The sequence below is a fragment of the Podarcis bocagei genome, assembly GCF_964188305.1.
Source record: "Podarcis bocagei genome assembly, chromosome: 5".
Classification (NCBI taxonomy): Eukaryota; Metazoa; Chordata; class Lepidosauria; order Squamata; family Lacertidae; genus Podarcis; species Podarcis bocagei.
The window spans coordinates 60,893,823-60,910,158 of NC_138129.1; the positions used below are offsets into that span (position 1 = coordinate 60,893,823).

General features: G+C 47.5%; 1 protein-coding gene across 1 annotated transcript in view; it reads right to left on the reverse strand.

Moving 5' to 3' along the window:
* Nucleotides 1-16,336, reverse strand: part of PLPP3 (phospholipid phosphatase 3) — a 77,545-nt gene that overhangs the window by 25,022 nt on the left and 36,187 nt on the right. Inside the window, exon 2 of the mRNA XM_081196896.1 lies at nt 9,764-9,921. Within this exon, the coding sequence (XP_081053022.1) occupies nt 9,764-9,921 (158 nt within the window). The remainder of the gene's footprint in view (nt 1-9,763; nt 9,922-16,336) is intronic.

Below are 16,336 nucleotides of genomic sequence, written 5' to 3' on the forward strand. Positions count from 1 at the left end.
TCCACAATAAAAGTGCTGTATTGTTTTGTATTTTCCATACTTGGTTGCTTTTGTTGGGAAAGCTGCAAATATGGCAGAGAATCAGCTATTTAACGTCAGAGTGGCCGGGGTTTTCTTTCTCTCCCCCACACCCCCACCCAGTTTTTAATTAGCCTGCCATTTTGTGTTAGAAAGTTGACAGATTATATAGTCAGCTGATTATGTTTCCAGCCACATTTTCAGCACTAATAATACACACCACTGGCTTGCTCCTGATCAGAAGCAGATTCTGCAAGGAGCCCAAATGACGGTATGTTAGGCAATAACATGGAAATGAAAAGCTTTTTCACTTTCATTTATGGCCTTTCTATAATGGGAAAGTTCCCCTGCAGGATAAAATTCCTTCTTGTTTATAGGTTTATGTCAGGGAACTGCCATCAGAGCATCAGGTGGTGGAGGGACTCAGGCAGGATGAAAGAGACTCAACTGCTGAAGCAGGGACCAGCAGGGGGAGGAGTGGGTCTCTGAGGGAATGCGAGCAGGAGGGAGGGCTCAGGGAGGCTTCCAGCGAAAACAGTGGGGAGGTATCGGAGTCTCCCATAGGGAGACCCATACCTCGCAGGAAACTGTCACGCCGTGAGTCCAGGAGACGCGTTTCCGTTAAGGAACTTCTTTGTTGGAAACGCTTCCGCAGACAGCCACTGTCGGACTCTACTAGTGACTAGAGCAGACATGTCTGAGGAGCTCCGTCACACACGGAGGTTTGTGGGGGCGCACAAACTCTGAGGGAGCACGTTTTCACGCACAAGCAGCTAATCAAACCCTCACAGCAGTCCGACAGTCTTTGTACGCTGCCTGTGCAAGAGAAGGCATCATGAGCGAACCAACCGGAACCGGAGGAGCAGGGGCTGGAGCTGGTCCAAGCTTGGAAGATAGATACCGAGCGTTGGAGGTTCAACTGGCCCTGCAGACGGCGAGGCTGGAGGAGAGAAGGGCTCAGGATGCAGACAAGAAGGGGAGAGCCACTCAATTCCCCAGAAAGGTACCAGGATTGGTGCAGAAATTTGGGGGGGACCCCAAGGACTACCATGCTTTTAGGACAGAGATGCAATATGCCCTTAATGTGCAGTTCGATGAGTTCCCTGATGAGGAATCGCGAGTTGCTTTTGTAATTGGGCATCTTGAGAAAGGGGCTAGAGACTGGGTGCGACCCCTAATGGCAACGCACAATGACATACTAAAGGACACAATGAAGTTCTTTCGTGCAATGGATATCATGTTTTCCAGCGATATTGAGGAAGGGGTGGTGCGCAGACAGCTAATGGCTTGTAAGCAGGGGAGTCGATCTGTCCGTGAATATTGGACTGAGTTTACCATGCTGATTCACAGACTGAGTTGGGATTTATCGGCGGCACCCGTTCAAATGCTATTTGAAGAAGGTCTTTCTTCGGGGGTGAAAGACGAGCTGGCACGGAGCCCCAGGGCGGAGTCTATGGATCAGCTGACCAAATCTGCGCTGACCATAGGAGCGCGGCAGGAGGCAAGAGCCTTGGAGAGGCGGGAAGGGAGAGGGGAACGTTGGAAGGAGTTCCGCATTCCAGACATTCCTGAGCCAGCTTTCCCGCCGGCAGAGCCGATGGAAATCGGAACAGCGCGCGCGCGCGCATTTTCAAAAACCAGCGAGGGAGCTAAGAAGGAGGGAAAGGGCCCCCGGAAATGCTATCTCTGCCAACAGCCAGGCCACTTTGCCAGAGTCTGCCCCCAGAGGAAGGAATGGCAAGGGATGGTGGGAGCTGTTAAGGGGGGAGAAGAAGGGGGAGCGGAGCAGGTAAAAGCCAACGCCTGGTTGCCACAATTGGGGCACTGCAGCCAGGCCAAAGAGCAGTGAAAGTGCCCGTGCCAGAAGCTCCTCGACCTGCTCTAGTGATTGAAGTGTCGCTAGAGCTGCAGAATGGGCACCCCCTAAAAATAAAGGCGCTATTGGACTCAGGCAGCTCCTGCAATTTTATGAGCAAGGAGTTTGTTGCTGAACACCAGATACAGACCATCCCTTTAAGCAACCCCCTGCAGGTGACCACGATTGATGGCAGGGAGTTGTTGGGAGGAGGAGTCCGCTTGCAGACTGTCCCAATGATAATGAGGGTGGCAAGGCACACAGAACTGATAGCGTTTAATGTGGCCACCCTGGGAGGCGCTCCCATTATTTTGGGAATGAGCTGGCTAGCTCTACATGATCCGCTGGTTGGCTGGCATCAAAGAGTGGTGTCCTTTGGTTCAGCACATTGCCTAGAACACTGCAAAGGGGAGAAGGGTTCAGTAGGGGCCCAAGCCACCCTAGCAGGGACTGAAGTAATGGGAAAGGTGAAGGTACCACCACAGTATGCAGATCTCAGCGACGTGTTCAGCGAGAAGGAAGCTGACCAACTACCACCTCATAGACCCTTTGATTGTCAGATCAATTTACTCCCTGGAGCACAGCTTCCCGTGGGCAAGTTGTATGCCATGTCAGACAGGGAAATGCAGGAGTTGCGAGGGTTCATTGACAAGAACCTGAAGAGAGGCTTCATCAGAGAGTCCAAAGCAGCAGGGGGGAGCCCAGTGTTCTTTGTGGACAAAAAAAATGCGGACAAGCCGAGACTTGTATGTGATTTTAGGCGGCTGAATGCAGTGACTGAACCGGTGGCGTTCCCTATGCCCAGAATTGATGATATTTTGACCATGGTGAGGAAGGGAAAGATTTTCACAAAGCTGGATCTAAGGGGGGCGTACAACCTGATACGCATAAGGAAAGGGGATGAATGGAAAACCACCATGTTTACCCCTTTGGGGGCGTTTGAATACCTCGTTATGCCATTTGGATTACAAGCAGGCTCCGCGTGTTTTCAATCTTTTATGAACCACGTGCTGGGCCCTTTGCTCTACAAGAATTGCGTTGCCTTTCTAGATGATGTGTTGGTGTATTCTGAGAATGAGGAGCAACATGTGAGAGACGTCAGAGAAGTGTTGAGCAGACTGCAAGCCAACAGGCTGTGGGTCAAACTGGAGAAGTGTCGGTTCCATACCAAGGAGGTGGAATTCCTGGGGTACCGCCTGTCAGACAAGGGATTGGCCATGGATCCCGGCAAGGTACAGGCAGTGCTGGAATGGAAAACACCCAAAACCAAGAAGGATGTGCAGAGGTTCCTAGGGTTTGGAAACTTTTATCGTAAGTTCATCCGCAACTTTGCCCATCTGACGGCGCCCATCACTGACTGTCTCAGCAGTAAGAAGAAGTTTGTATGGACGGCGGAGGCGGGGCGAGCGTTTGAGGAACTGAAAAGGGCCTTCGCCTCTGAAGAACAACTTCTGCATGTGGATTTACGAAAGAAGCTAAGGGTTGAAACAGACGCATCTGACAGAGCCATAGGGGCGGTGCTTCTTCTGCAGCCGGGGAAGGAGGAGTCGGAGTGGCGTCCGTGTGCCTTCTTCTCGCGGAAGCTGAACAAATCCGAGAGGAACTACACGGTGTACGACCGAGAACTGCTTGCTATTCATGAGGCGTTCCGGAGATGGAGGCATCTGCTAGTTGGTGCACAACATAAAGTGCAAGTGTGCACGGACCATAAAAATCTAGAGTACTGGAGAACGGCGCGAGTGCTCAACCAAAGGCAGTTGAGATGGGCCCAAGAGTTCTCCAAATTTAACTTTGAGATTTGTTATGTGCCAGGCCCAGAGAATGTTAGGGCGGACGCTCTCTCACGCAAGCCTGAATATTTGGAGGGGGAGGGAGCACCCGAAGAAACCCATATCATTCCAGAGGACCGCTGGGTGTGTGGGGCGACTTTGGTGGGGCAAAGGGAATTGGTAGAGGGTACGGTGCAGGATGCATACGCCCAGGGGAAACTCAGGGATCTCAGAGGGGAGGAAGACAAACCCGGTGGTTTTGAGGAGAGAAATGGGGCATTGTATTATAAGGGAGCGTTATATATACCTGAAGGGGAATTGAGGGAGAAAGTACTCAAGCAGCTGCACGATAGCCCCACAGCAGGGCACTTTGGGCAACACAAAACCATGTGGCTGGTTACCAGGGAATTTTGGTGGCCCAAGGTCAGGGAAGATGTGCGGGAGTATGTGAGAGGGTGTGAACAATGCCAAAGAGCCAAGGGGGAGAGGCAGGCGCCGGCTGGTTTATTAGAACCACTGCCCACACCTGAGAGACCGTGGGAAGCAGTGGCAATAGATTTCATGACTGATCTGCCAAGGTCTAGAGGGAAAACAGCCATCATGGTTGTAGTAGACCTGTTAACTAAAATGGCCCACTTCATAGCCTGCTCACATGCGGTTACAGCAGAAGAAACCGCCAAATTGTTTGTAGAGAATGTGTTTAGGTTGCATGGCGCCCCCTTGAGGGTGGTTTCAGACCGAGGGAAACAATTTACTTCCAGGTTCTGGAGGAAGCTCATGAGCTTACTGCAGGTAGAGGTTAATTTCTCGACGGCCCGTCATCCTGAAACCAACGGGCAGGCGGAAAGAGCAAATGGGGTTCTCCAACAATATTTGAGGTGTTATGTTAATGACAGAGAGAATGATTGGGTGGAGAAGCTGGCGTTGGCAGAATTTGCCTACAACAATGCAGAGAACGTGTCCACGGGGATGAGCCCCTTTTTGGCTAATCACGGGTGCCATCCCAGAGCCTTCCCAGGGGGGGAGGGGGAGAACTGGAGCGTTCCAGCTGCAGAACAGTTCGTGGAAGAAATGGAAGCGATCCATCGCCAGCTCCAACTCAACTTAAACAGGGCTAAGGAGGAATATAAGAGGCAAGCAGACAAAAACAGAAGGGAAGGTGAAAGCATCAGGGTGGGGGACCAGGTGTGGCTGTCAACCCAAGGGTTGCCATTCAAAGGAGGTTGTAAGAAATTAAGACCCAAAAGGCTGGGTCCGTTTGAAGTCATACAGCAGGTCAATCCAGTGGCTTTCAGGCTCCGGTTACCGAACCACATGAAGCTGCACCCAGTTTTTCACAGGTCGTTGCTGTCACCGTATAGAGGAGACAGTGAGGGGAGGGTCACTAGGGGACCAGCAATGGAGGAGAAGGAACACAGCTACCATGTAGCGGAGATCCTCGATTCCAGGTGGAAGGGAGATCAAGTAGAGTATTTGGTAATGTGGGAAGGGGAACCGGAGTCGGAAAACACCTGGGTTAGGGCAGAGGATGTCAATGACGAGGTTTTAATAGAGACTTTTCATCAGAGGTTCCCACGTAAACCTCAGCCTGTAGCGAGGTTCCGAAGGGAATACTTTGCCACCACCGACGAGGAAGAGGAGTTGGAGGGGTTCCCAGATTCTGAAGAGGAGGAGGATTCAGCTGGCCAGGACGACGATCGATGGAGAGAATTGTTCGAGACGTCAGAAGATGAGGAAGATTCGTTTCGGGGTTTTAGCCCTTCACCTCCCAGGGGGGAGGAATTGGGAGGGGGTGAGGGGGGCCCTGGAGGGGAGGTGGATGTCAGGGAACTGCCATCAGAGCATCAGGTGGTGGAGGGACTCAGGCAGGATGAAAGAGACTCAACTGCTGAAGCAGGGACCAGCAGGGGGAGGAGTGGGTCTCTGAGGGAATGCGAGCAGGAGGGAGGGCTCAGGGAGGCTTCCAGCGAAAACAGTGGGGAGGTATCGGAGTCTCCCATAGGGAGACCCATACCTCGCAGGAAACTGTCACGCCGTGAGTCCAGGAGACGCGTTTCCGTTAAGGAACTTCTTTGTTGGAAACGCTTCCGCAGACAGCCACTGTCGGACTCTACTAGTGACTAGAGCAGACATGTCTGAGGAGCTCCGTCACACACGGAGGTTTGTGGGGGCGCACAAACTCTGAGGGAGCACGTTTTCACGCACAAGCAGCTAATCAAACCCTCACAGTTTATTCATTTTCTCTTTGAATGCAAAAATAACTGGTTATTGGGGCTATTTAGTTGATAGAGCACTTAGTAGGAACAGACTTTGTTGACAAATAATGGCAGGAGGAAGTTTTAATAGCTGTGAAGCAAAGAAACCTAGAATGGATGTGGGGGTTGGGGAGTCACATAAAGGTTGGGGAGACCTAACACAATGGTTGGCCAACCCAAGCACACAAAACTCTTGGATGCTACACACAAGGGTTTTGCTATAGATTGCCCTCTGTCATTGTGTTTTATTTTGTTTTTATTTTATTTTTCATCACTTGAAGCAGCAGGAACTTTGCTTGTAGACAGAGGGAGAAATGAGTGGGGCTAGGCTAAGAGTCACAATGTAATGTATATGCGATCTGCATGTTAAAATTATGTGACTGATGAAATTATTTTTCTTAACACGCCGGGCCTTACGTATGGTCTTAGCCTGCTATGCAACTTAGCATTTTGAAGAATGTCCTCAAAGTCCTGAAGGACAGAACCTACAACTGGCAGGAGTAGGCCGTGTTCAAACAAGAGAAGTTGTCAATTGAAATACTTTCTGGCATTTATTATTATTCCCACCCTTCATTTGGGAAGCTCAAAAATGGTCTCCTCTCTAGACGCTAACAAATCTGAGACCTGTTTAAAACAATTATTCTGCAAATAACAATAATTCTATAAGAATGTTATAATAATTTCCGGCATAAAAAGGAAATTCCAGTCATGAGAGAGTGTGCAGGAGGAACATGTGCCAGCCTTCCCCTCCCCAACATCCTTGCATGTGCCAGTCCCATTCTACCCCTGAGGTTCCTGCTTTCAGCAATAAGGTCTGAGGTGCCTCCAGCTCATCATGCAGGGCTCCCAGTCGCATTCAGCTGAACAAGTTTTCCATCCCATTTCTTACCTCACCCCTCAACACAGAAAGGTCACCAATGCAGGTGTTGTGGGGCAGGAACACTCTTACATTCCCCGAGCCAACTGTAATTCAGACCTTCATGGAAACTATGTGTAAACTCTTGGTTTACTTAGAAGTACAACCCATCTTCCCTTTGCCTAATTTCAAATATAGTACCAAACCATGGTTTAGTGCTAGGAAAATAAACCTCAGGTTCAGCTGCTCCCTCTCCTCCTCTTCCCTCGTTATTTCTTGTTTTCAACAAACCATAGTTTGCCGATACAACCACACCGTAGCTTCGACTTGCCATGCAAACCAGGGTTTATTCCTAGTTTGTAGAGAAAATACAAAGGAGAGTTTGTCAGGCTGGAGGTAACAGCAAACCACAGTTTTCAGCCCAACACACAAACATAAGGTTCCTCTAGATTTGTTTTCTTAGCACCAAATCATAGTTTGGCGTCATATTTGAACTGAACTACTCAGTTCGTAAAGTGGTCATCAATGCAATCATATGAGCAACCTCCATTCATAAGCCTGGGCTGAGAATATGCCTCCAATTACTGACAAAGAAATACCCAGTTGCCCCCTCTCCATGAAGCAGCATCTTTTTCAATAATGAGAAAATGTTTCAGAGATCCAAAGGAAAAGAACATGCAAACAGAATTATCTATCTTAATGCAAAGGATACTGGGAACACAGACATTGACCCTTCCCTTCAGCCTCCCAAGTTTCAAATTTCCTTTCAAAATCTGCCTCCTTAGTAGATATCAGAACCTAATACTGTCTGCAAAACATTTCCAGGCAGTCAGTGGCTGGCTGCAAAGCAGAACATACTTCACAACCCAACATGAAATACGGGATATGTAAATACCACAAAGCGTACCAGAATGCAGACAATGTACACCAAATCCTTCAAGACGCTAAATTTTTGCCGAACAAGCACGTAGTTGCTGAGCTGGAAAATGTCTCCTACATTGGTTGTTCAATGAAATTTATGGGATTTGGCTTACTTGTATGGTTTTGGAAGGAACGTTTTGTCCCCAACTCGGAGTTTGTTTCTAGCGTACTTCTGGATTAGATAACTAATCATGCTCTTCATACAGTAGAGACTGCCTAACAACTGTTGTGTTCTCCAGATGTTGCACGCCACAACTCTGGCTGTCCCTGACCATTGGTCCTGTTGGCTGGCACTGAAGGGAGCTGTAGTTCACAACATCTGTGCTGAAGAGCCCTCTTCAGATATTATGGCCCACACAGTTAATTTTAGGGACTGGGAGAGCAGGGTTAGGCCCCAGTAGCCTCATCCCTGCGTTTCTAACTGCCTGGTACAGCCTTGTTGCCATTCACACTGCCTGAACTATGGCACCTGGTGTATATGAATAGGCTCTTCACACAATTTACCGTCCTGATCATTCAAGCGTTCTAAACTATGCACAGGGCCTACTGCCTGCTTCAAACTTTCAGAGCAATGCATAGGCAGCAGCAAGGCCAAACCACCAGGGTCATGGGCAAGGCGGTAGTGGGAGCAAGCACAGCCTCCCCACTCACACCATGATAAGCATGTGATGTGTGCAGTGTTAGAAACTCAGATATATAAGCTAATCGCCAAATGGCACCTTAAGTCTGGGTTATGGTCGCCACAGTGGTATGTCTAGGCCCCATTCTCCCCCCAGCAATGGTGTTCGTTACTATTATTGTGGTTCTTATTATTATCTCATTTCTACACCACTTTACATTTTACATTTTAAAGAAAAAATCTCCAAGAGGTTTACAACACATTGAAACATGAAAAAAAACCCAAACCACTACAGTGGTACCTCGGGTTATATACGCTTCAGGTTACATACGCTTCAGGTTACAGACTCCGCTAACCCAGAAATAGTGTTTAAGGTTAGGAACTTTGCTTCAGGATGAGAACAGAAATCGTGCTCCGGCAGTGTGGCGGCAGTAGGAGGCCCCATTAGCTAAAGTAGTGCTTCAGGTTAAGAACAGTTTCAGGTTAACTACGGACCTCCAGAACGAATTAAGTACTTAACCCGAGGTACCACTGTATAAAACAAATTCAAGCTTCCAGGAAAATATTTCATATCCTTCTTTAAGCGACATTTTGCTTTCCCTGTATTTATTTACATAATTTATAGAGCTGCCCCATAGCAGAAGAACTCTAGGAAGCCAATGTGGTGGGGTGGTTAGAGTGCTGGACTAGGACCTGGGCTCAAATCCCCCACTCAGTCATGAAGCTCACTGGGTGACCTTGGAGTCAGTCACACCCTCTTAACCTACCTCACAGGGTTGTTGTAGAGATTCACTGAGGAGGAGTTGTACCCTGTAGGTTGGGATATAAATACAATAAATGAGCTCTTCTTCTTACCTGCTTAAGAAAGCTGGAGGGCCCAGCCAAATGAAGATGTCAGTCGCCAAACTGGCATCCAGAGATCTCCATGTGCTTGCAATTTGCCTTTGCCAGTCACAAAATGCACTTGGCACCTGTCTAATTTCTATCACTGGATAATATCATAGCTTCTTGAATCAACTGATATACTGATTAATTTGGTCTGCAGTGTGATTTGAGTGGTAGCTATACTGAAAGCTATTTTGTCAAAGCCAGTGAATCCACAAGCCACTTCCTTCAAAAGTTTATCCTTGTCAATTCTGTATTATCAGCAGTGCACATGACCCTGATGGGGTAACATGTAGTGGGTTTAGGGAACTATTCCATAATAAGTAGTTTGAAGATTTCCGTTTAAGAGCTGCCACTTAAGGTATGATCTGGTTTGCGTTAATTCCACAAACACATCCACGTTTTTCAGTAACAAAGTATTTAGAACCACTAATGTTTGATTAGTCGACATCCTAACTTTTATTTATGAACAATCAATAAAACAAAAACAGAACAGAAAAAATAGGCATGTTGTTTGGTACTGGGTGTTTTATTTTTATAGTTCAGGGAGCTGAAATAAAACCGCAGTCGTTTTGTCCTACTTACAGCAAGTATGGCTATAAGAATGCCTGCAGCACAAAGAACAGCATCGTTGATGGTCTCTCCACTTTTCAGAGGGTAGCGAATGCTTTCATCGTTACAGTAAAATCCCCGCTTATAGGGTGGGATTGTGCTTGTTTCGATTATCAGAAATGGCAGGCCAGCTAGAAGGAGAAAAGGAAGGGGAACAAAAGAAAAAGAGTGTGGTCAGAAACACAAGTAAGAATTAAACAAGGAGCTTCGTAATCATGATTATGGCACACTGGGAAATGCTATTTATTGGGACTTGCACTGGGAAATCCCATACAGATACTAGGGGGGGGGGTTGCATAAACTTATTCAACACTGAACTATACTTTAGCCACCTCCCCTCCCCCAAAAGAAAAAGACATGCATTTAAAATCAGTCAAATTCACAAGATTCTCTGATTCAACTTGTTTAAAATGTCACAACCCTAAATCTCCCAAAGCAGATAGAGGACAGAGGCAAAGCACAATAATAGAAACACAGGATGAAACCAACTGCGCTCTTTGATTCAATTACTTGTAACAAATTTCAAAGCCACATCATTATTTTTTAAAAAAGCTAAATTTCAATCACTGAAAATATTTTCAACCTGGAAGAAAACCGAAGGTAATTAAGGATTTGATATTATTTCTAGCTGCCTAATACTATATATGTTTCCATATAGCTATTAATTGTGGTCTTGGTGCTTGTCATGCATGTATGTTTTGCACAGTGTCCTCTTAACATTGTCCTCATCAGAATGCTGCCCCATATTTTTTCCCCATTTACTATTAATGTAGAAAAGTATTTTTTTTTAAAAAAACCCTGTTGAAACACTAAATGCAAATTAAATTGGGGGGGGGGGGACATAGGGGGTGGCATTTTGATTTCCTAAAGGTGTCATGAGAACACTACACAAAGCAGCACTGAGTCCACAATGAATTGGCAAGTGGAACGACCCTATGCAAAAAGTCAAATTTTAAAATATAGCTTTACGTTTTCCTTTTTGCTGAACTGCAGCATACATAGTTAGTGAGATCATCTACTCCTGGCACCTTCATAAAGGGAACTGATGCACTGCTGCCTTCACAAGCCTAGTCAAAAGCTTGACTCATTGTACACAGAAGTGTGTGTTTTGCAACACATTCATAAAATAGTGAATAAATGTGTCAAGAGGCATCAACAAACCTCTGATTTTGCATCTCAAAATTTAGCATATTTGTACAGATCCAGGCCATCCTCATTCCACTACCTAAAACCTGTTGGAACAGAGTCAATTTGGATACAGAATATGTTTTCTGAGCCAACAATATATGATATGAATAGCCTTTTTAGAAAAAAGAAAAAAACCAAAATAAAATCCTTTGCATCCCAATAAAAAATTGCTGCCAAAAAGCTAACACTGCACGATGAGATCTGGTTTCACATCCACTAGAAGCAGCAGTTTAATAGTCAAACTTTGGGGATTAACCATACCATGGTTACGTGACTTATTGTTATTGCTCCAGTTCCTCTTTTTAATTGTTTTCATATGACAAGTCTGTAAAACACATGTTCCCTCAAACAATAAAACATATCTGAGAGCTAAATCGGGCTTTTAAAAAAAAGAAAAATAAAGAAATAGGGGACACGGGTTAAGGGGGAGGAAAGACAATAGTGTTCCTATAAATTATGTGAACTCTGGAATAATAAAGATTTGTTCCCCCCTTCATTCACCGAACAGCATGGGAGTAGTATTTCCACATTTCAATTATTTTCAGGACTGCCACCACCATAATAGGAGCAAGACTTGACCAAGATTGTATATATTTTCTTTAAAAGCATACAGACATGGTTTTGAAAATGTGAGGGTTTTGTTTTTTTCTCCTGCAAACTTGTGGTTTAGTGGGATATTGCCAATTGAGTCTTGACATTTTTCCAGCACAACAGTAACCTCAGATTCCCTATTTTCATATGAGAAACATAAACATACCCTCAGGAGCCGAACGGATATTGCTCACAAAACCCGCGGCATGCCTAGACTCTGAGGACTGGGCTGGAGGCCATGCTTCACCAAGGTCACCGTCCAGGCCAGGGCACACATTGCCGTCAAAATGAGCACTGTGGTGTCAGAGCCCTTGCTAAGGTAGCCTTGTTTCCAAGGAAGATCTCTTGGAGCACAGATTGTTTTGAGGAATTGTGTCACCACCCACAACTTCTGGCACAAACCCCATCTTCTGGAAATGGTTGGCGCTGAGGTTCCAGCATGGGCTGGTGCCAATGGCCACCCTGAAAAGGGGTTTACAGAAGATACTACTAGAAATCTTAAGGGGGGGGGGATGCCACAGATGAAAATCAAGGATGGAGGGGAGGGGAGGAAAGGAACAACAAAATGGAAATAGCTCTAGCTGCGCAACTGTTTACAGGAAAGGCTCCAGGCCTTAATTTCATTTACACCAAAATGGTAAATATGAAGTGTCTGTGGCAGTTCAATACCTCATACTATAACCCACCTCAATCAGTTTCCCAGGCCAGCAACAACCTACTATGGTCGTACAGCGAGACATCAGGTTCTAGTCAGGCAAAAATCATTCACTCAGACTCACTGCCAACACTGCTGAAACCAAACTTCAACAAGACTTGACAGTGTTTCAGTATAAATGATGGTGTCAGTTTTTGTTGGGATAAAACAAAACAAAGTTCCAACAAAATTGGAAAAGATGGATTTCCCGGGCATTCTAGTTCCCCGCTGGATTTGGTGGTTGAAATATCAGTCTCTGGGCTAAAGTTTAGTAATCTGAGTTTGGGAGAAATGTGACCCTGGATTTTTCAGCTGTAGCCATTTCAGAAGCTTATCTCTGAGACTTAATCTCTTTAGGCCGGTTCTGGGCATTATTCTCCACACATTTGTTTGGTGAGATTCAAATGTTGGGGTGCATAACCAGTGTGGGGTGCCTGCCTGCTTTATACCTGAAAGACCCCCTTGTGATTTACAGCCCTGCAGGATCCTCTATAGACAAGCTCAGCTAACATGTGGATGGTGGGCATGGGATGAGCAGACATGCCACACCTCTCTTCTAACAACTGTGGAGAGCTGGAGAGCTTTTAGGATCCTATAATTCCCAGCCTTTCTCCTCCATGAAAGATACAGATAAGAAGAGATGCTTGTTTAGTTTCCCAGTGTATCCCTTTGCCTCTGTAATGGCACAAGGAACCTGGGATAACTCTGGACCTTTTACATGCAAAAGTCAAAACAGCAGCCCCATGGACCAGACCAGAGTCCCCCTGTCCAGTATCTTGCTTGCCACAGTGACCAACCAGACCAAGTTCAGGACATCCTCTGGGTATTCAGTGGATAAATGCCTTGGGACAAAAAGCTCCCATATAGCCACAATTGATAAACCCATGATTTCATTCACTCCTGTAACTCCAATTCCAGTTTGGCCTTTTTCTGTGTTTCTAAAGTGTCTGCTCAAGTGCCGTTGGAGAGCCAGATTCTGCAGCATCTTGAATAAGGGTTGTAGGAAGGCTTTCCTGTTATAGTAAGGCAGTGTGAAAGGAAGTGGTACCTGCTCCATTTGTCTGTTTTTAACTACAGTGGTGCCTCGCAAGACGAAATTAATTCGTTCCGCAAGTCTCTTCGTCTTGCGGTTTTTTCGTCTTGCGATGCACGGTTTCCCATAGGAATGCATTGAAAATCAATTAATGCGTTCCTAGGGAAACCGCCTTCAGACCAGGTCCGGGGACAGTCTGTCCCCGGACCTCTTCTGAAGGCTGGGGGGGGGGAACAAGGGCTTTTCTTCCCACCCCCAGCATTTTAAAAAACCCTGGGACAGCGGAGGATTTCTCCGCTGTCCGGGGCGATCTTAAAATGCTGGCGGGCGGCATTTTAAAATCGCCCCGGACAGCGGAGGACTTCTCCGCTGTCCGGGGCGATTTAAAAGCCCCTGGGAAGGCAGGCAGGGGGGACAAAGACTTTCACCCCCTGCCCGCCTTCAGAAGGTGTTCCCGCCCCCCGCCCCACTTCGGAACAGCTTTCCGAAGTGGGGCGGCTGGGCCAGGTGTCCCCGCCCCCCCGCCCCACTTCGGAACAGCTTTCCGAAGTGGGGCGGCTGGGCCAGGTGTCCCCGCCCCCCCCTCCCCACTTCGGAACAGCTTTCCGAAGTGGGGCGGATGGGGCAGCTGTTCCCGCCCCCCTCCCCCCTTCGGAACAGCGTTCCGAAGTGGGGCGGATGGGGCAGCTGTTCCCGCCCCCCCTCCCCCCTTCGGAACAGCGTTCCGAAGTGGGGCGGATGGGGCAGCTGTTCCCGCCCCCCCTCCCCCCTTCGGAACAGCGTTCCGAAGTGGGCCGGATGGGGCAGCTGTTCCCGCCCCCCCTCCCCCCTTCGGAACAGCGTTCCGAAGGGGGGCGGCTGGGGCAGCTGTTCCCGCCCCCCCTCCCCCCTTCGGAACAGCGTTCCGAAGTGGGGCGGCTGGGGCAGATGTTCCCGCCCCCCGCTTCGGAACAGCGTTTTAAAATGCTGGGGGTCGGCAGCGAACGCTCCCGACCCCCAGCATTTTAAAATCTCCCCGGGACAGGGGGAGATTTTAAAATGCTGGGGGTCGGCAGCGCTTCGCTCCCGACCCCCAGCATTTTCAGATCTCCCCGGGACACGGGGAGATTTTAAAATGCTGGGGTTCGGCAGCGCTTCGCTCCCGACCCCCAGCATTTTAAAACCTTCCCGGGACACGGGGAGATTTTAAAATGCTGGGGGTCGGCAGCGAACGCTTCGCTCCCGCCCGCCAGCATTTTAAGATCGCCGGGGCAGGCGGGGGGAAGGCAGGCGGGGGGGGGGAGCAAAGACTTTTGCCCCCCGCCGGCCTTCAGAAGAGGTCCTCTTCTGAAGGCCGGCTGTGGGCGAAAGTCTTTGCTCCCGACCGCCAGCATTTCCCTATGGGCTTTCGTCTTGCGATGCAAGCCCATAGGGAAATTCGTCTTGCGAAGCGCCTCCAAAACAGAAAACCCTTTCGTCTTGCGGGTTTTCCGTCTTGCGAGGCATTCGTCTTGCGGGGTACCACTGTATCTGACTCTTCTTTAGTACTTGAAGGACGTATCCAGATTTGCTTTAATCTGTAACTTTAGAATTACATTTGCAACGAAGAGCAGGTCCGAAATGCTTTAAATAAGTAAACAAACGATAGAAATGGCTTTTTGCTTCAGTGCCAGGTCACCACTTATTTGCCCAGATGTTTTAAACTCCAAAGCCTGAAAACTGAGGAGCATCCTCCTGCCTGTTCCTCTTGCTTTTTAAAAACACACACACACACACACACACACACACACACACACACACACACACACACACAATGATGCTGTTTTGTCCTTAATTGTATTATATGAGAGTTGAGTATTTTATTTCTCTTTATCTGGATGAAGGGCAATCTGAAGCAGTCTTCACCAACCTGATGTCCTCCAGATGTGCTCCACACACTCTTGCCAGCTCTAGCAAGCACAGATATGCTGTCCAAAATAGCTGCAGTCCAAAATATCTGGAGATCGCCAGGTTGGTGAACGCTGGTTTAGAAGCATTTCCAATGAATCACTTAAGAAGTAGCTGGACTACACGGGTTGTGGGCACTAAGGAGTTCAGCTAGGCCCTGTAGGAGTTGCTTTGGCTGCAGCATACACTGGAGGAGGAAGGGAAGGAAAAGGAAAAGGATGCTGCTTTTCTTTGGAGGAAGTCAAAATGACTTTCTGACTCCTCGCGGCTGGTGTCCTATGCAAAGCTGCTTCGGTGGAGAGCTGACATTGCATTCTGCTTTACATTTTAATAAGGGCTACTGCAGCTGGGCTGGAACTTGGCAGGCTTTGAATGTTAAATGTAAAAGAACAACATTGTTTTATTAACATCTTCCTCAGCAATCAATTAATTTTTCTTTACCTCCTAGGAAACCTAACAACCTCAGAGACACAGGAGGTGATTTAAAAGGTGGGGAGGGGGGCATTGACCGAGCAGCTTGCAATTGATAGGAAATCAAAGGCCTCTTGTGCTGAATTCAATGCTTTGAAACATTGAACCTTTGAAAACCTAAGAGTTGGGCAGATTTGGGGAGCGTGGAGGATATAAGACAGGATAAGCTTTCATTGGCCACCCATTGATAAAGTCATGTGGGATATGTTACTGTGGTGACCCAAACAGGCAGCTCTGATCTTCCCAGCTGAAGTTTCACCTTTGCACTAAATTAAACACAGTTGCCTCTCCCACTTTCAAGTTTCTTCTTTTTGTTTTGGAATGAAGCATTGAAGAAACAGCCTCTTCAGCCCCTTGTAGACATATTAAGACAGAAAGAAATACAGCCCAGGAAAACCACCTCAGCTAATTTTCAGTGACTGCTACCACTCTGCTGTGTGGTCTCTAAGCTTTGTTAACTAAGGGAGCAATCTTAATGCCATTTCTGGGGAAAGCAGGGCTTGTATCCTAAACTGGCCCATTTGGTGGAGAGTGGTCCCATATTTACACACCCTCTGAGTGACCCCAGGGCAGAGTTGGGGTAGATGTGCCCAGCATATAATTCATATGTTGCTTTGTTTTACAATGAGTTAAACAGAAGAAA